Raw genomic sequence first — 21,098 nt, 5'->3', positions numbered from 1 at the left:
CCTGCTTGCATTCCATTTACTATCTTATTTTCTCGCGCTTACAGCTCAGCTTGCTGTCTTTTTTACCTACATTGCACTCGTTAGACAAATATTACCTACAAGTTTTGTTAATGATACCTTATTCCACAAGTAAAATTAAATATTATATCTTAAAATTTGAAATGCAATCGGATATTATGTTGATCGCTATTCAATACGCATTAGTATTTGTTAATATAAAAAAGTGGATCGTTACCTATTGTTTATTATTCGTATTAATTAATGTGTATTACTATTTTCTAAGTACCTAATATTGACATGATTCATATTGACCGTATTGTAACTTATCTAAAATGTGTAATTCACTTAATATATACTACCAAAATGCCCGTGGTTTGCGCACTAAAACTGCAATATTTAAAAGAAATGTAATTTTATGTTGTTATGATGTAATTTCTATCACTGAGACATGGCTATTGGAGGGCATAGGGGATCAGGAGCTTTTTGATGATCGATACATAGTGTTGCGACGCGACCGTGATTACGTCAGGGTCGGCCAAATGTTTGGAGGCGGGGTATTGCTAGCGGTACGTAGTCACCTAGTTGCTGAGGAATGTCTGAGCTGGCACTCTTCGGCTGAGGATATCTGGCTCACTTTAAAATTGAAAAATAAAGGGGTAAATTTTGTCTTACATATATGCACTTTATATTTATGCGATGAAAATAATGGGAATTCGTTTTCTACTCAATTAGAAAATTTTACAAGTAAGCTTTATGATAATTTCAATTGTTGCCCTAATGATATATTCCTGATTGTGGGAGATTTTAATTTGCCTCACATAACGTGGAATCTTCATAGTGATGGCCATCTAGAACCTTTAGAAGTTACTAAGGAGGGTGAAATTTACTTTTTTGATACTATAGTAACATGTAGCTTTGATCAATATAATTATGTGCGCAATGCCAATGATAGGCTCTTGGATCTTGTTTTCTCAAATACTATAGTATCTGTGCGTCCTTGTGACGATACATTGGTGCCGGAGGACCCGAACCATAGATCTATATGTATAGAACTGCCAATGGCTATTCACACGCCACTACAAGAGAACAATCGAGTTGCGTATATTTATAAAAGGGCTGACTTTGATAGAATTAATATTGCTTTGTATGACATTGACTGGGACAGCGTCTTGTCTAATAAACCTATTGATGATGCTGTTCTCTTTCTAAATTCTACTCTTCATGGTCTCCGAGATAAGTACATTCCGCACAAAGTTATTAGAAATAATACTTTTCCTGCTTGGTATACTTCTTCCCTTAAAAGAGTTTTAAAAGAGAAGTGTAAATATTTAGGCAAATATAATAGGTATGGTAATTTGGGTGACTATCAAACATACTCGCTTCTTAGACAACGGGCTAAAAAACTGGAACAGGAGTGCTATCAAGCATATATAAGTATGGTTGAAGATTCTGTCACTAAAAACCCTCGTTTTTTCTGGTCATACTCGAAGTCGCTTAATAAAGCTTCACACACGCTGCCGTCTGTGATGACCTATGAAGGTGAGACGGGTGATAATGGGGAGTCTGTTTGTAACCTATTTGCCTCTTACTTTCAGTCAACATTTCTCTCACCACATATTGTACTAGGCTCACCGGATCCCGGACGCCCTTGTCACTCATATAGCAATTTTAGTATAAGTGACATTGAAATAAATCCCAGTGAGGTTCTGAGGATATTAAAATTGCTGAATTTGAATAAAGGTGCGGGACCGGATAATATACCCCCGGTGTTAATTAAAAATTGTGCTGAGAGCTTAGTTATTCCTTTATGTATTATCTTTAGACGATCTGTTAATGAAGGTACAGTACCTAAGATGTGGAAATCTGCTTTTATAACACCTGTACATAAAAGCGGTGACAAGGCCAACGTGAAAAATTATAGACCGATTTCTAAACTGTGTATATTTGCAAAAGTTTTCGAAAAAATTATACATCGCCAGGTTTATGGATCGTTGCAGGCTTTCTTTTCCCCTGAACAGCACGGGTTCCTGAGATCTAGGTCCACTGCTTCCAATTTACTTGTTTTTGATGACTATGTAACTTCGAAGATGGAGTCGCGTGAGCAAGTGGATACTATATTCACTGATTTCAGCAAAGCGTTTGATCGTATCGATCATTTTTTGCTTCTTGAAAAGTTATCCTATGCCGGAATACATGGTAATTTGTACCGATGGTTTTCCTCTTATATCGAAAACCGATCACAGGCTGTTGCGCTTAATGGATTTACATCTTCCTGGTGTCCTATTCCTTCTGGTGTGCCACAAGGCTCGTTGCTGGGTCCGTTGCTTTTTGTCTTATTTATTAATGACATTGGTCTCTGTTTTGCACACTCTAAATTTCTATTATACGCTGACGACACAAAAATTTTCAGATCTGTCAAAAATGTTAACGACTGTGAGCTATTACAGTACGATTTAGAGAGATTCGGACAATATTGCGCGAAAAACAAACTTGATTTGAATATATCAAAGTGCTTTGTTATAACTTTTACTCACAAGCCACAACCTGTTAATTTCACATAAAGCCTGCATGGTACAGCCATTGCTAGGACCCACCAAATGAAGGATCTGGGAATAATGCAGGACACTAAAACCGCTTATGATAACCATATTGACTATATAGTCAAAAAGGCTTATAAAACCTTGGGCTTTATTATTCGTACGACATCTAGGTTTAAAACCTTAAAACCGATTAAAGTCTTATTTTGTTCGTACGTACGCAGTATTCTTGAGTACGCTTCCGTGGTATGGAACCCGCAATACAACATACACATTAACCGAATAGAATCTATTCAGAAACGATTTCTTAGGTACCTACAATACAAATGTAAGAGACGCGATCATGGATATGAGACTCGATGTAGAAGGTATCATTTCTTACCTTTATCTATACGAAGGCAAACAGCTGACGTTATATTTTTAATTAATATCCTAAATGGTAAAATAGACTGCCCAACTTTGTTGGAGAATATTAATATACACGTACCTGCTAGATTACCTGTAAGATATAGTAAACCCTTGGTGAGTGTGCATGCACGCACAAACTACCGTCGTAATTCGTTTATCTTAAGAACTACAAAATTATTAAATGAGCTGGCTAAAGAACACAAAGATCTAGATCTATTTTGTATAAAAGCTGCAGAGATAAGACGTATCTTTATTAATAACTTTTTTGGTCCCAGTGCGAACGCAACAATTAATAGTTGAATATTATTTACACTCTTTCTTAACTTCCTAGATGATAAGTCTGTAACATCATATGTTTTCATTTGCGAATACCTTTAAATGACTTTGTTTTAATTAAATTTGTAAGCATTCATTGTATAGTTATAGTTGTTGGTACTCCGAATTAATAAAATAAAATAAAAATAAAATAAAATAAATAAAATATTTCTACTGTTATAAATTAGTGTAACAATGGTCCGCGCACAGTCCTCATGATTCAGTACTAAAGTAAAACCCAGCGGGGGTGGGGTAAATCTAGGTCGGCCGCTGGAGGGGAGCGGAGAGTTACCAAATATTATTGAGCGAACTCCACTCCCACACTCAAACTGAACATTTGGCTTTCTGGGTTTCGATTGTATGTGAGTGACTTATTTTTAAGATAAACATAAACATGTCTTATATTCTTATTTAAGTATGTTATGAATTCATAAAGTTATATGGTTCGTCCCTCGGTTATGAAATTAAATGGCGCCTGAATGTTAGGATTGTACAAAAAGCACCTACGTCCTTTATCAACCCCGTCCAGAACGTGCCCGCGACCATTCAGCGCTGGCGACCCTGCTCCCACGTTGGTTGGCTTTTACGGATCAAAGTTATTGTTGATAGTAACGGTGATTTGTGATTGCGGCCGGCACTAAAGTTTTATTTGAGTTTGTGAAACTGATGACAGGTCCAGCAGGGCTGGCGGCCGGGTGCGTGGAGAGTGTGGGTGTGTGTGGGGCATGTGGAATGAAACAATATGCACACTGAATTAACTTTATATTGATCGAGACATGTCCCGCGAGCGAGCGCGCCCTGCTGCGGCGCTGGCGCCGTCGTCGGTGCGGTCAACCTCATCTGACCACAGTTAGCTTACAATTTTTCCATTTCAATTGGCCCTTATTAAGTATGTAAAATAAAATAATTGAAGAACCGTCGTTGCAGAGCGCCTCGTTTCTTATAAACTACTATCCAGTTTTAACAATAATAAAATTTATATGTTATGCTACTATTTACAAAACAGTTATAAATTATATACATATTATACAGGTAGTCATCCATATGACTGTCAAGTTTGTTGGCCCTGTGGGGTCGTGCGTTGCGGCGGCTCTGCCGGCCACGCGGACATGTGATCGATCACTGGCGGACAGCATAGTCCGCACTAGACAAGGGTAGAATAAGTTCCATTTATAGAAAATATGCTTACAAAACAATGATCGATCGGTGGGATGAATAACGCAAGTAAATATGATATATCTCCGGAAAGAATGACGCTACACTACATCGCTAATTATTTTTTTCGATATTCCCAAGATATTTCTAGCTCGTCACGAACCTATGAAGTAGAGAGATAAATTCGGTTTGCAGAAGCCAGCGAGCGCGGCGTACGCGCCGCCTAGAAGTGCGAGCGCGAGTGTCCATTCCAGGCGGGCGCGGCGTCGAGCGGCACGGCGCCGGCCAGGTCGGTGCTGGCGGTGGCCGTGGGCGCGGGGTAGTACACGGTGGGCGCGGGCGAGGCGCGGCGCGCGCGGCCCGGGCAGGCCGCCCGCCGGCCCTCCGAGCGGCGCAGGGTGCCGTTGCGCACCATGCGCAGCGACACGCGCTCGCCGCACGACGCGAACGAGTCGTCCCGCGTGTGCTCCGGCGACTCGCGGCCCGTGCCCGCGCGGCTCCACGCCCGCCCCGCGCAGAACATCTTCAGGAACACGCGCTTGAACTTCTCGCCGAAGATCACGTAAATGACGAAATTGACGCTGCTGTTGATCATGACGAGCAGGTTGCTCGTCTTGACGAGCGGGTCGAGGTGCTCGAACTGCTCGCCCTGGAACACCTCGAAGGCGTTGGTGACGAGCGCGAGCAGGTTGCAGAGGAAGAAGACGAGCACGACCACCAGCAGCATGGTGGCCAGCCCGAGCTCGCGGCGCTGCACGCGCGACAGGCGCGCGCGCTCGGCTTGCGCGCGGCGCACCTGCCGCACGATGCGCGCGTTCAGCACCGCCAGCAGGCTGAACGGCACGATGTACATCACCACCAGGTACAGCCAGTGGATGTACACCACCACGTACGTCTCCGAGCGGAACTCGGTGGAGCGCACGCAGTAGATGACGTCGGTGACGTTGTCGCGCGTCTCGGGGTACACCTCCGCCTCGAAGAACTTGGGGATGTTGTAGAGCAGCGCGAACAGCGCCGTGCCGAGCACGTACCAGCGCGCGCGCGACGACGTGCACAGCGCCTTGGCGCGGAACGGGTGGCACACGGCCACCCAGCGCTCCACCGTCACGATCAGCGTCAGGTACACCGACATGGTCTGCGCCACGTTGGCCAGCGGGTACGCGTACGGCGTGAGGTGCGGGCACACGTGGTAGTAGTAGTAGCGCAGCCGGCCCGTGTACGGGAAGATGGCGCTGAGCCCGAACAGCAGCACGGACGTGAGGATGAGCACGGTGTCGCAGGCGGCCAGCCCCACCAGCAGGCAGTTGACGGAGGAGCGCATCTGCGGCTGCGACAGCACCACCACGGCCAGCGCGTTGCCTAGCAACCCGCCCGCGCCGATGCCATTCAGCAGCACGCCGTGCACCACGAACCGGAACAGCTTGTCGCCCTCCGACACGCCCGTGTCCGTCCAGCACTCGAGCGGCCCCTGCGCCAGGCTCGCGTTGCCCGCTTCCCACTCTGCCGACGCGTTCATGCCGCCGCCGCCTGCGCCCGCGCCCCCCGCATGCTCTGTCGACAACAAGGGACACGTTAATGGTGCACTCGTACTCAGCAACAGTATAGCACAAGGCAGGAGTAGTGCGGCGCATACGTACAGTGTGTGTGCGGGGGGGGCGGCAGTCGGCGCCGGCCGCGCCGCATCCGCGCCCCACGCAGGCGCCGCCGCCGCCGGCCCGGCTTACTCGCACTGCAACAAAACAAACAAACTACGTTATACATTTACATAACACGTACAGTCTATACATATATACGTCCCACTGCTGGGCACAGGTCTGCCCTCAATTAATCGAAGGGGGTGTGTTCTATATACTCTTACTTATATTATACTTAAGATAAATCTTATATTGATTGAGCAATTAGTTTTGTTGTTAGTTCATAGATAGAACCCGTTATTATGTGTTTTCATTATTTTATAGTAAGTATTATTTCTTAAAACAATAATAGTCATTTATGTCAATTATTTATGTAATCTACTAATAAGTAGGTGAAATTCATAACCACGACGACACTTGAGCCCGTGAAGCCTTCACGAGCACATGCAGCCAGGCCGCCCGCCCCGCGCCATCCCATCTGACGCATGCACTCGCTTAGATTTAGAATCTATTGGTTAATGCTAATCAGTTAATTTAATTGTTTATCTTCTCTCTTAATGAGGCAAGGATAAGTACAAAATGTATACTACGAGCAAGACCCTTTTATTTCACTAATGTCTGCCCCACAGCGGCCTACTGTTCCGATACAGTCCAAGGACAAAGTATCCAATTTGTTACAAGAAGTTTGTATCGGAGGCGGGGCGCGGGGTGACACCCGGTGAAGAGGTCCCGCGGCACCCCGCCCCGCGCCGCGGGGGGAGACTTATGAATAAACTTTACCATAAAGAATCTCCCCGCTATTTACTTCCAGTTTTCAGCGCTACAGGTGAAACACCCGACGTAAAGAACTCTCGACTATGCTGCGGTAGACGAACCAAGTAAGTAATAGAATCTCGAAAAGATATTTTTATACGTCCCTAAGGAGGCGAAGGATAAACCTTGTTTGAGAAGTGTACCCACCCAGAGATCTTTTATTTTGAAAGCGAGTGCCGAGTGTTTGCCGAGGGATCCGCCGCGGCTCGGAGGCCGCTCGTCAACCTGCGTAGGATTACAAAACAAGGCCGCCGGCTCAACGTGCCACCTCGATTGAGGAATGTAACGGCCGTGTACCACCTGCATTTACAATATTGCACTCCTTGGCCGGGCCTGTGGTGGGCGCGGCGCGCCGCTGGGGAATGAAGATTCTTTTGTTTATTTTAACCGACAAAATTATTTCGTTTCAGATAACTTTAATTTTTTCACTTTATAAATTGGCTTTATGAATGTACATAGTCGTCGCGATAAAACAAATAAAGCTGAAGAGAACATTGTACTTGGAAGGGCTTGAAAACATTTTAAGTAGGTAGCTGCAGCGACTGTTATGTCGTTCACTTATGATCTATGCTCATTCACCGCATCGCAGTGGAACAACATGGTGAAGCAGGCTTCTGTACGGATGTTCATAACTTTATACGCGTGTGTAGGACTGAATCGACGTCATACCTGTAGGCTTTCATTAGAATAAACTTCCTTGTTTAATTTTATTGTGTCGTCCTAGCCCTGTTGGACGGAGGCTGCGCTCGCTGGTTTCACGTACGAAACCAGCTGTTTATGTACTAAGAGAAACGACGACTCGCCGATGACTCCCACGACTATTTCAAGTCAAACTTATTAAGTAACTCTACCTACATGTAACCTTTCTCCGCGCCCAAACATTGTACAGTTAAGTGATTATGTGACAGTATATATGTATTAGTAATTTACTTATTACATAATTTTGAAATTCGAGTAAGATCAAAGGTGCCTTTTATAGAAACAATTTTGTAGGTGTATAGTATAAACCAGGATCGTGACGTTTGATTTCTCGTTAGGTGGAGCGAGCGCTGCGCGCCCTGCTGGTACTGGGTGGCGGTATGCTGCTGTGTGAGTGTCGTATCAGTTGTTGGATCGGATCCCGGGGCCTGTGTGCGGCACAACGGCGCGCGCCGCTCTTGTGAATGTCCACCAATATGTTCACACTGGCGAGTGTCCTTCCGAGTGGCTGCGTCTCCAATCATCCCTTGGATCAAGGTCGCCACCGGCGGCATATTGCGACAGAAACAATAACCACGTGCCAGTGAAGGCCCGTGGGCTCGGCGATGTAATCTATAAGTTACATAAAGTAAGATTATTTCCGTACCAGAAGTGGCTCAGCCGCGGCCCGCACGGTCCACTAGCTGAAGTATTTCCTGCGAGACATCCGGGCCGACCCGGCCGCGGCCCGCACCACGCCGCCATATTTACATTCATATTATGTCAAAAAATCAAAAGGAATATTGTTCCCCCGCTTTCACTACCAGTTTATTTTTCCAAATAAATTGTTTGGAACAGAAATGGTTTGGGGCATAGATTTTGTCCCTGAAGGATTACCGCGTGATTTGTAACGATTGCCGCTCTCTTGGCACCACTCGCCTCAGGAAGACTAGTTAAGACTACTTAGTTAAGAGACTTTTTGTAATTATTTCTTTTTTATTTTGGTGCAATAAAGTGTATTTGTATTGTATTGTATTGAAGACGCTATATGTAGAGGGGCTGCCTCTCAGTACTAATATCGAGAATATCGAATGGTTTTTGTTCTTATACTGCATAATAATTGTTTAGTTGAATGAATTACAATACCGCCAAGTTATGGTTACTCATCAATTAAAGATATCATCATAGTTACTTTATTGATGAATTTTCATCTTCAATCAATTAATGTGGAACAACATTGTCGAACAATGTCGAGACTTTAGTGAACGTGATAAAATTGGTACAAACTTTTTCAACTGTCATTATCAAACTCGTATAAAACTGGCAACACGCTGTTGGTGATTGATGGTGTGTGTCAATGTGTTGCGCCGGCCGCGTAGCACGGGTTACGCGGCCGCGTAGCGGGGCTACGTAACGCGTGCTAGTAGCGGGGCTACGTAGCGCCGCGCCGCGGGCTACGCTCATTCACCGGCCACGCTCAATGAGCGCGCCAGCTGGTGACGTCACGGCAATAAACGCCACATTAACGTCGTCAATGGCGCACAAATTGATGGCAATTACACCAATACCGCCAATGAACGCCGGACAGACACTCGAATATTTGTGCTGCGGCTGTTATTGCTCAATGTGACACTGATATGATTCTATGAAAAAGAAACAGAATATTAATGGAAAGGAATTTAAATGCTACATTTCAATTTTAATGTTAGTGTTCGTTACGATAACAGTATAAAACGATAACAATATAAATATAAAATCGGCTTTCGAAATCAATATTGGCATTAGGAAAACGGCTATTATTTTCCAGCAGTTTAACCAAGGATAATATAGTGTACGTATAACCTCTCCACACGGTCGTGTCTGAATAAAAAAAATGCAATTCTGACTTTATACTTCCTTATTTTGTAGAAATAATTTTAATTTAATTTCATTAGCTATAACTATAGTGAATCTCCGTAATCTACAGCAGACATTATGATAACAGTGCACGCGGCGTGTGACCTGTGGCAAGATATTGTAGTCGGGGCTTATTATAATTATCATAAATATTACGATGAAGTGATAAGCGCGTTTCATGTTTACGTAAAACAGAGCGGCCGCAGCCCGCACGGCACGCAGGTGCCTGCTGGGGGCCAACGTCTGTGTGTCTGTGTTGGTTTCGGTGGTAGCATTATCATTGAGGGCCACACGCGGCCACACGCGGCCGAAGCGGACGGGAGGGAATTATTATTTTTTACGCAATATATATGTCACATTTTAATTCAAGTCATAAAGTCACGGCGTCGTATTGATAAATTACGTTTGACTTACATCTTTCGTTCATCGAACAATGTAGTGTACAATGTCGGTGGCGCTCTGGCGTTAATATCGTAGCGACCGCAGCTCGCTCTGTTGTGGCAATTAATCGTATTTACGGCCTCCGGGCTGCGGCGGCGCCGCGGCGGCGTCCGGCTTCATTATCTGGCGGCGTCTTCCGCCGAATTACTTGAACAAAAGACGCGCCATAAATCTGGGCACACGCCGCGGCGGCGGGGCCCGGCCTCGCGGCCCGCGGCTTATCAGCGCCGGCGATTTACGAGCCCCCCGCGATCGTACACATTGCCGAGAAAGGTAGTCAAAATAGTCAAATTGACATTTATAATAAATACAATTTAATATAATCTGTCGTCACCACCAGGGTAAGGTGTCCTATGAGTGTGCGGTCTACAAGCTTAATTAAATAACTTCAATAATAATGGGGATCATTAAACCCCATCATGTTTATTAGATGGCTCTGCCTACCCCGATGGGTATATCAATTGTTCTTGCCTGTTAGCTCCATACGACATTCCTCTAGAGTAGGTCCAAATTACCTCCATATACGTATTATTGAACTAAATTGGCTCCCGTGTATCATTAATTTATATGAATCATTGTCTCAATATAATACAGAGAGGAGTAGTGTTTTATTTTGTTGATTGAATAAACGAGTTCGGGTGAATTGTATCGATTAGTGAGGTCGGGGCGCGCGGCGTCGGCTGCGGCGGGACGCGGCGCGGGCGCACGCGGCTGATGTACGAAACAACAACAAGTGGACGCTGCTGTCTCGCGGCGCGTTGCGTGGGCGCAGCCAGCCTTCACGCCAGGGTCCAGTCGAGTGTTGCGCTTCTTTGAATTGAATATTTATTTCGAATAGGGACGCTACGCAAATCTGTGTTTCACTTTCTGTGTATTTGAATGATGTGTATCAGACAATCCAGTATAATTATGTATGTTTAGTTAATGCCCAATGATATAGTATACAAAATAAATATTAGTGCATTCATTGAATGTCAACTCTGTATAATGACGATTAACATAATTGGATTCTATGACAACATGAAATTAATTATTAGTCAATTGTTTACATGTAAATTTTACCTATCAGAATATACGAGTGTTATCGTAAAATATAAACGAGCCCACACCCCGCCCCGCGCCCTGTTCTACGTCGCGGATGGAAGTTGGTTGTGCGCCCACATTCCTCTACGCTCCACCCAGCAGCTGGGCGGAGCTCCAAGTGGAGCCGACATACGCACGGGATTACGGAAGGGTTAGCATATAAGTAATTTACAAAACTAGAAAGTTCTCTAAATCCATAGAGCTGAACTTTAAACTTCGAAAATATGATTGGTTCATAACTACCAGTTGTATTCATTTCACTTACGTACACCTCCAAAGCTTACCTACATAGCTTCTCAATAAATGTTTCTTGTTTCCTCCTGTAAATATAATTTATCAATATATTTTTTATGGTGGAATTGCGTAGTGGAGTGGAATGAACACGACAAAGCCACGGTATGCTGTTATTACTGCTTGCAGACGTACAGTTTACGAGACCATTTGTAATTTATAAATCGATATGATATGAATGAGTTTAAAATGTACAAGTTAAGGCACCACAACAAATGTGGGATTCATATTTCATTAAAAAGTTATGTTCTAAGCGTGTGAGAGGTAGGCAGTCCGGTTGGGGTAAGAGAGTATGGACGTAGTTGTTCGCAGCTGGCTGCCGATGTAATTGGGTTTATCTTGTGAGCAGTGAAGTTGTGCTTGTGGCCGTCAGGGCGTGTGCTCTCTTATAGACGTAAACTTTCCGAGCCCCGGGAGGAACTCTCGGTTTCGCAACTTTGTTAATGTGAGGCGCACCGAGTGACGCGGCGTCGGAGACTTGTCACCTACTGTGTGTGCTGTGCCGTGTATCACGGCCCTGTGTGTAAAAATATTAGGAATAAAAACGTAATAACGTTGAGCGCGTCGTCGTAAGTTACTGCACAAGTGGCGGTGCATTATGTGTGACGCGTGCCAATAGTGGCTGCTGCTGGCGGCTGGTGCTGGCTGGTGCAGCAGCGCGGATGAGCGGCGTGACGCGCATACATCTGTATATTTCTCATTCAAGTACATATTCGCGAGACGTTTCAGGATCCGTTTAAATATTGTTGTCATACATCCTGTGACTGAAACATCTGCAGGCGTTGTGTTACTACAAGAAGGAGCCATTACTCAATATGGCTAAAGTGTTATTTTTAACAATAATTTCATCGCTCGCAAATGCCAACGTTTTTGTACACACATGCATACTAGAACAAATCAGAAAATATCATCCATTGTATACGTAAATCACGTCTGTTTCCCTCTGTGGCAAGGAGAGGAGTCTATTAGATTCCCATTTGCTCCAATCTTGACATACTTCCCTTGCTAGCTCATTCCTCGTACAATAATTGTGTTTTGTTTCATAGTAGAGCGTACTCAACCTGTTTTAATTACTTACGATAAATAAATTAATCGGAAATGATGTTGAGTGCGGCGAGTCCGCCGTGCGCGTGGCCGCCCATCAGGTGAGCGCGGCGCCGGTAATTTACTTTACCGTTTGAGAGATTTATTTAATAACACAGTCAAAGGGGTTTGACATTACGAGTATCTTATAGAATTTAGAGTAAATGTTTAGGAGATTTTGTTTTTCAATTTGGAAATTCAATTTAGAAAATCTCTCCCGGGCAAACAGGAACTGACTCTCGGAAGGTGCATGGTGGTGGATGTAATTTCCTCGCATTAGCCAGGTAGTTGAACAGTTTGTTCTGTGCGGCGGGTGTGGTCGCCCGCCGGTGCAGGCAGCTCCGTGTGCCTCACGCACTCCTCCCACCCTCCCCTAAATGCCCGCCAACTATTTCTTCCTCCTTAATTTTAAATTAACTTGTATGTGGCGCGCGCCGCAGCCGGAGCCGGGCGCCGGAACCAGCGCTGTTATTAGGAGTTGAACTAACTGAGAATTTAATATAGCTCGAACACGATTAAAATCAAAGTAAAGTTTGGCTTGTAATATTCAAGATTTCTCTTCCGCCGAATTCCATTTGGAATGTTTACGTACCGCCGCCGCCGCCGCCGCCGCCGCGCCGCCGGCCCGGACCTCTGTTTGCCAACGTACTTTGGTTTCATTATTGTAAATAAAATGATTGTGAATTGACGTCGCTTATTCCGCGATTACTTTTATATATCTCTGCACTTCTTCGATGTAGACACAATTTGTATCCCTTTACCCTACTTAAAACCTTTTACTTTTAAAATCCAAACCGCATTGTTTGTTTGTTTCTGTGTTTAGAAATCTGGGCCGCAGGAGTGTTTTAGAACTTTATATTATTAGGATGACGTGACGGCATGACGGCCTCCGTGGTCCAGTGGTTGAGTGTTGGGCTCACGATCCGGAGGTTCCGGTTTGGATCCCGGTGGGGATATATCACAAAAATCACTTTGTTATCCCTAGTTTGGTTAGGACATTACAGACAGACCGTTGGTCCCGGTTACTATTTACTGATGTAAGTAAGTAGTTGTTACATGAGCCATGTCAGGGGGCTTTGCCGGCTCAATAATAACCCTGATGCCAGGGTTGATGAGGCTGGTATTCCACCTCACAACCCACACGATAGAAGAAGAAGATTATTAGGATGCTGTCATCTGTCTCGTAATCTTTAACGTTAACTACCGGATATGCTTGATAGTAAGACAGCAGTCACTTGCAACAAATATCAGCAGACACGGGCTCCGGGGGCATAATATTATATGACTCCATAGATCAAAAACTGTTCTCAAAATTCGTACTCAATTTATAACTTTCACAGTCCATAAAATGTAACGGTCTATGTTAAAAACTGTTGAAAAAACGGGCCGACAATTTTATAAAAGTAAAAAAATCTCAAACTTTTTCGTTCGTATTTAAATACGACGAATATTGGCGAGCACGCGCGACGTCGGGCTCGCGTGTCGGGTCGGGGCGCCTACTAACTTTAGGAAAAAAGGTTTATTTAATATATATAGGCTATGCAAGAGATTTTTTGCAGAACATTTAAACTTGGCATTTAAAATTCCTACGCAACCCGTAAAAGCAATTAGCGTATAACAAATTAATTACTTAAAAGTTAATCCTTTCCAGTACAATTCACTTAGCGGGTTGCGTAACGATCGTAGCGCGTGCTACGGCGTAGCGGACGAGGCGCGTAGCGGCGGATGCGGGTGATACCCCCTAACCTCGGAAGTCCATTTCGCACAACACGCAATTCGTACTCTCTAGTACGAGTATTTATAAAATAATCAATTCAGTAATTAAAAGACTAATGGAAATCGGACCGATTTTCGGAATTCAATCGACGAACTGATTTAGTAACGTTAAACATTCAGATAAACTCACGTTACAAAGTTAATCTTTTATTAGTGACGCGGGTCGGAGCCCCGGAGGGCAGGCAGGACATATCCAAGGGGGAGACATATCACTCATTATGGGTATTAATAATAATGAATATACTTAGGTACAAAGCTGTATTGTTTGTTATTGATGATTTTTGTTATAACTTATGTACGTATAATTGTGATATTTTACAATATTAATGTAACATGTCATAGATGGATGTTACTTATGTTCGAAGACAAAATGATTGTTTGTTTATGTAAGAAATGTATCAGCAGAGCTCTATTCGGGTGGGTAGAGTAAAATATTTTTAATTTGATAATTTATATAATTTTACTTTTTAATGTGTACTATCCGAAGCACAGAATCATGTTACTATTTCGGACTATCAGGTGAGTCAAGCCTACGTGGTGGAGTATGCTCCACACCCCCTCCCCCCTTAAACAGCCCCGGCCTGTGCCCAGCCGTAGGACGTATACAGGCTGTTTGTGTGTTATGTTTTGTAATGTGTACTGTAAGTGGTTGTTGGTTGTTTGGTTGTTGTATTATATCCATGTGTTATGTATGTACGTTAAAATTAAGAATTAATTTCATTACGTAAGCAACCCGATATAATGCGCACTTAAACTAAATCTGTATCCGAGTCAATTTGTTCGGGGAATGGTCGGCTACTGCTCATTGGAGGTGAGAAGGAACCTGGATTTAGCTACTTATGTTTACAAAATTTTCATTGGAGAATTGAATAATCCAAATGTTTTAGCAGGCATAAATCTCATAGTTCCAAATCCGAGATTGAGAAAAGGTCCACGCGATGACATGTTTGCTTTACCAGTGTGCAGGACGAATATTCTCAAACATGCCCCTCTGACCACAGCGCTTCGAATCCTTGATGCAGTTTCCAGTTTTATAATTTTGACGTGACTTGTTGTAGAATTGCCGCAGATGGCATTAACTACTTGGCCGGACAAATGGGGAGCGCTGAAGGCTCTCACCCGGTACAACGTTTAAGACAACAGGCCTGAGGGTGCCCAGTTGGGCACGAACCTCGGCTCAGGGCGTCGTCTGAGAGGAAGAATATTGAAAGGATTAATCGACCCTAGTGGGTCGATAGCGATAACCGCTGAATGAGGGAAATCGTCGACCACGCCGGCGGGGTCGGTATCGGGGTTCTGAAGTGTTTGGTGTCGCGAGCTGATTGGCTGCCTCTATGGCTAGAGTAATCGGGTCGTCGGGATCGTATATTACGTCCTTCGGACGCCGATACTTGTCAGTACCGTCCCTAAGCGGAATGTATTCGGAAGCCGCAACTACCAGGGGATTTGGGTGGTGCGGAGCAGAATCGAAAAAACGTTTGGAAGCTAATTTGAGCCATTGGGCAATGGTTGGCAGACCTAGGTCAATGTGCAGATTTTCATTGCGAAGGAACCACGGAGCTCCCGTGGCTTTCCGCATGAAACGATTTTGAATTACCTGTAGACGGTGGATTTGAGAGGGACTCGCGTGGATGGAGTTTCCAGACATATTGACCTATTGCATTGTCCGTTGTCGAAATTCACAGCCACAACATTAAGATATCTAGATTCATTGGCATAATATTTGACATCCTTTAATTTATTGTTATTGTTGTTGTTAGTTGCAAGTTTTGTTATTTAATAGTCATAGGCCTAACACTTGATATGTAGTCATATGCATATAATTATAATGGTGGAATTACTGCTGTTATTAAGATTTTACACCGTACCACTTTGATTTATCTTAATTCTACTTTAAATAATTTTAAATAATAGTTAATGGTATATGTTTTTTTTTATTATTAATATTGTTTGTAAAGTTGTTTTTTCTGTCATATAGTTTTTATTCATTTTTGTTAATTTTGTATGAATGTTTATTTGGTTTCTCAAAGGAACCTTGTTTTTCCATCATCGCATTGGGCTTGCCTGTAATGGTGATGTGTTTGTACTACTAGATATAATTATAAATAAATAAATAAAACATCAAAATAAAATAGTTAAAACACAGAGCAGAGCGTGCGCTGCTAATGTGTGCGGATATGGTGAGTTGAATATTGATAAATCAGGTGACGTCACCGAGGCGCGTCCTCTTTTAAGCTCACTCCGAGACGTCCGGAGGCTTGGACGTTGAGGCCATTGTGACGTCACCTGCCCACGAATATAGGTCCATGATGCGGTGTGGCCGACTGATGGATCTGTGTCGTATCACGCGCCGCCGCCGCCGCCGTTAGGGAAGGCAATTGCCGCGCCGCCGCCGTCCCGCAGGCGCGCCGCCTCCACGGTACAATATTTACACACCCTATTACGTTAAATTCTGTCCGAACTCAGTCAACAAAAAAAAAATTGTGGCGGTGGAAAGCTTTATTGATATTCATGCAACGATTCGGAGAATTAAATCTGAAAAAATCCAATAGTACTCGAGTGGGCTTACAATTCAGGATAACAAATTTAAGAGCGACGCCGAGCGATGATAATTTCAATATCTTGGACTAAACGTTTTTTTGGAATGTCGATGTCGCTATTGGAATAATATCTAGCAACTTGCAGTGCGGACGCGATGTATTCGTATATGTAAGTGGAACAAGAACGTCGGATGTCAGATTTTTGAGTTTTCCTCTCCCCTCCCACTCCCCCTCCGGCTACCCCCGGATCACACAATTAGCACACCCATCTTAAACCGTCCAGTAGTGTTTGCGTGATGCGCGGACCAACTATAAACGTCTTGTCTGCTCCAACTCGCCCGAACCATTTTAGTACATATCTGCCCAGAACTGTTGTACTTGTCGGTGACGTTTATGCAAGTAGGCCAGCCTGGTACCCGCCCGTCGTTATAAGTTTGGCACACGCGATGGTCGCCGCCGCCGGCTCGCCACACCAGACACATAAAAAACACATTTTTCGAACATTCGCTGTTGAATAATGCGTCTCAAATGAGCTGATATCTAGAGAAAATGACGTAATCTTTGAAAACATCTCTTGAGTGATGAACTAAAGAGAGGGCGGCTTATCTCCCCCGCGATAAGGCGACTCCACGGGCTGTCGCGCCGCGACTCCTGTGCACGGTCTTTATCTTTATTATTACTTTAAGTCAATGTGATCGATAAGCATATTTTTGTGTGAATGCTCTGTAAGTCGGGTAAGCTACCTTATTCGTTCAATTTGTTTGTAGGTACGCATGGTGTCGCGTCGTCATTGCAGCGTGTCTGCTCGCCGAACTATTGCGCAAACTTATTTTTTATTTACATTAGTATTATTTCCTTAACTGATGGAATTGTGATAAAACATATTTTAAAGTTAAACCGATTTAGATAAAAGCTTTCAAGAGATCGACACGAGTTCGAGATGTCGGCGAAGTTCCTTGGAGTTGGCGTCGTCGGAGCGGCTTAAGTCCTGAGAGCTCCAGTAATGAGCTTATAAGCAGATTAGGTACTGCCGCCGGAGCACGAGCATGCCGCTCCACTTACACTGTCAATGATTCAATACTCGCCAACCAAACGTACAGCTGCGACCTGTACGCATTCTTTATTTATTGCAAATCATACTATGATCAACACATATTCTGTTTTGAATGGCGAAAATAGTAGGTAGGTATATCGATCCCATGTATCCAGCATGCTGGGTGGAAGTTGGTGTGTGGCGTGGAGGCGACACGGCTGACGCACGCGGCTGAGGTTGCCCGCGGCCGCAGCTTCCGAACTAAAATATCCAACACCAGCCAGAACAACACTATTTATACGACGTTACAAACCGTCAATAAAACGACCGACTAAACTGTTTTACGGGGAAACTTACGCGGCCCGCGGGTCACAGCGACACTATTGGAAGTAAAGGGGATGTTATTGTTCGGAGGAATTCAATCGGAGTGTTTGTGACCCACTCAGACCTACGCTTTCTTGTAACAGTAATTAATATAAAAATGAAGATGAGACTTTCCAGCGGAGTCCCCGCCAGTGGTGGCGAAGGTGAGGCTGCCAGGTCCCACTCGGGCGAGGGCAGCCGGCGCGCACAATATTTTAAAGATCATGGCATGTCGTTGACTGTGTAGTGTAGTAGTATATGTATTTATAAGTTATGTATGATGACTAAGATAGGTTCCATTAATAAAGGAGTCTTGAGATGATACTCAGCTGTTTCACTCGTCCCGAACCTGACCTTATAACTGTAGAGGGATTGACGTGATATTGTAGTCGGGACAAGACAAGTTGCAGTCTCTTCTGTTGTTAGTGCCCAAAGATAAATATAATGAACTGTGTGTGTGTTGATACAAAATATCCAAATCATTTACTGCATTACACGTTATCACTAAGCAAGTATTGGGGGATAAAACGGCACATCTAACATAACATAAATAGCCTATATGCGTCCCACTGGTGGGCACAGGTCTCCCCTCAATTAACCGGAGGGGGTATGGAGCATACTCCACCACGCTGCTCCACTGCGGGTTGGTGGAGCTCAATATTACAATTTCCCATAAAAGTAAGTGCGCAATGCAAACAAATGTCAAATAGGAATATTGTTTTTTTAGATGCATCGCTTTGAAGCGGCCTTTTTAACCCCTTGTTCTTTAAATGTAAGAATTAATTTGAGTACTTAAATAAAGTTGTTCTAAATAGAGATTCGTAGGCGTGGTGGCGAGTAGTTTTGGCGATCGCATAAATCAATGTTAATTGAATCAGTGTGGACCGCGCCGCGGTTATTTGTTTGCATGCTCTAACAAACCGAGTTAGTTTGTCGGGATAATTTAGAGAAAACATTTCGGTTTACATAGGCCATCGGCGACTGGCGAAGCCGAGAGGCAGCCGCGCGGCCGCACGCGGGACCAGCGCCGCTTGACAGGCGTGTGTGGGCCAGGTGGAAATATAGAAACACAAGTGGCCGCAAGTTATCTTCTGACTACTTGGAGATCTGCCAGCCGCTGACTGACTGGTGGGTGCAAGTTTATGTTTGTATGTTATTTAACTGTACTGAAGTTGGCGTTCGGTACGATGCCACAGTCCCGGGCGACACCTCACCGAGGGAGGGGACCCGCTATTAAGCAGTATTGTAAAGTAATGCTCAAAATTGAATCATAAATGTTACATTGCAGACGAATTCGCCCGGTGAGGGGGCACCTTCACTTAACTCGGTGTAGGCTGTATATATGTTAGTACGAGATAGTTGCAGGTATCTAGGTGCGGATGAGCGACGCGCGTCGAGTTCATGGCGGTATAAATAAATAGAAATCAAGATCTTCATCTGAGCGTTTTGAGATAACTCTGGTAAAATCACTGAAATAGTTAATGTGTGCTTAGCAAGTGATATGAGTAAGAAAGATAGAATAATAATTCAATGCTTCCCGTACTTTTTTTACTGGGTAAGGAGTTTTAAAGTATCAAGAATCTCTTGTAAGTAATTTATGAAGTGTATAGTGAGTACGTGCGAGGTGCGCGGGCGCTAATGATGGCAATTTCCTGCCGTGACGCAGCACGCAGCCCCGGCCGCCGCTCGGGCGCCCCGGGGTATTGACGAGACCGCGGACCGTACAACACTAGTATTAGTCCGGGACACACCGCAACACGACCTCACACGTGTTGTTGCTGATGTTACAACCTTACAAAATCAAAAGCTCCTTATATACTTATTAATTGTTCTGACTATCGTAAGGGTTGTGAAATGGGTTACCAACCTCAGCAACCCTCGTATCAGAGTTATTATGGAACTGATAAGGGCCCCTGACATCATGAAACGACTACGTACTTATATAAGAAAGTAGTAACCGGGACCAACGGCTTCAGGTATTTTTCGGACAATTGGGGTGATCAGCCTGAAAATAATGTCCCAATCAAAATCAACAATGTGCTGGTGAGCTGTTACTTGTTAGTCTGATACAGAACTGAGCCGTGACACTACGTGTTCCTTGAGTTGAGACCTCTCAGACTCAACCCGGACATTTTTTTAAACGATTTGTAACGAGAACGTTTTGGAATGGCAGATAAGTATAAGTAGTAAAGAAAAAAAGATAAGAAAAAATAAAAATGTAAGAAAAGGGTTTAGATTAAAGAAAAGGTTAACGTCGTGTCTTATAGTAAAGTCAAGAAATTGGCCTTTAATAGACTGGAAAGGAAAATGCTACACCGACAAGAGCGTGGCTCTTAAATTGATGGTGATGAGATAAGTATAGTAAGAATGTTAGCAGATAAATTACAATATTTTCCAACTGTTCCTGAATTAAATAAAGTGAGAGGCGACACGCGCGCATCATCACGAGCAAAGCATGAGTGTAGAGACTGCAGTGGTTCGGCGGTGGCACGCGCCATCAGTTCTTGCCGCGTACAATACCGCCACCGTGCCGCGCGGCGTGGCGATGTCGCGATGTCGCGTCGCGCGGTAACTCGATAATGAGCTGACGCGATAATGTCGCCCACAATTATTCCGTCAGCCCGCGACGTGACGCCCCCGCCCCGCGCCGCGCCGCCGCCCCCTCCGCGCGAGTACACGCAGCAGGAGTCACTTTATTAATTTATTCATCAAATATAATTACCTCCGCATACATATATCACCCACCACGCTACTCTCCATCATTATATGTGAACGCCGACGTCACCGCCAGACCGGCTACGTACTCGAGCAACGTTAAAAGCCATTGTTGGTTTGATTGCACGGAGATGGTACCTGCGGTATAATGTTATCTGCGTGTGTCAGTGTGGCGGGGGACCGCGCCCGCCCCTGCCGCCGACCCTGCTTTAATTACGAACTAAAACGGATAAGATTTCATTATGTTACCTTGTCAAGTAACGAACCGTGCTCCCTTCAATTATGCTTCCTGAACAAACGTTTTATTTTTAGTGAAGCTGTAGCCGCCCGCGGCTGG

General features: G+C 44.3%; 1 protein-coding gene across 1 annotated transcript in view; it reads right to left on the bottom strand.

Moving 5' to 3' along the window:
• Positions 1–4,005: 4,005 nt before the first annotated feature.
• The window catches only part of LOC126382032 (FMRFamide receptor-like), a 36,461-nt gene continuing 19,368 nt past the window's right edge, over positions 4,006–21,098 (bottom strand). Inside the window, exons 2-3 of the mRNA XM_050031720.1 lie at positions 6,053–6,144; positions 4,006–5,966 (exon numbers count right to left, since the gene is read on the bottom strand). Coding sequence (XP_049887677.1) covers positions 4,639–5,931 — 1,293 coding nt within the window. The 5' untranslated portion in view covers positions 5,932–5,966; positions 6,053–6,144 and the 3' untranslated portion in view covers positions 4,006–4,638. The remainder of the gene's footprint in view (positions 5,967–6,052; positions 6,145–21,098) is intronic.

Source organism: Pectinophora gossypiella, chromosome 3, assembly GCF_024362695.1.
Source record: "Pectinophora gossypiella chromosome 3, ilPecGoss1.1, whole genome shotgun sequence".
NCBI lineage: Eukaryota > Metazoa > Arthropoda > Insecta > Lepidoptera > Gelechiidae > Pectinophora > Pectinophora gossypiella.
This window is presented reverse-complemented; position numbering and strand designations above follow the sequence as displayed.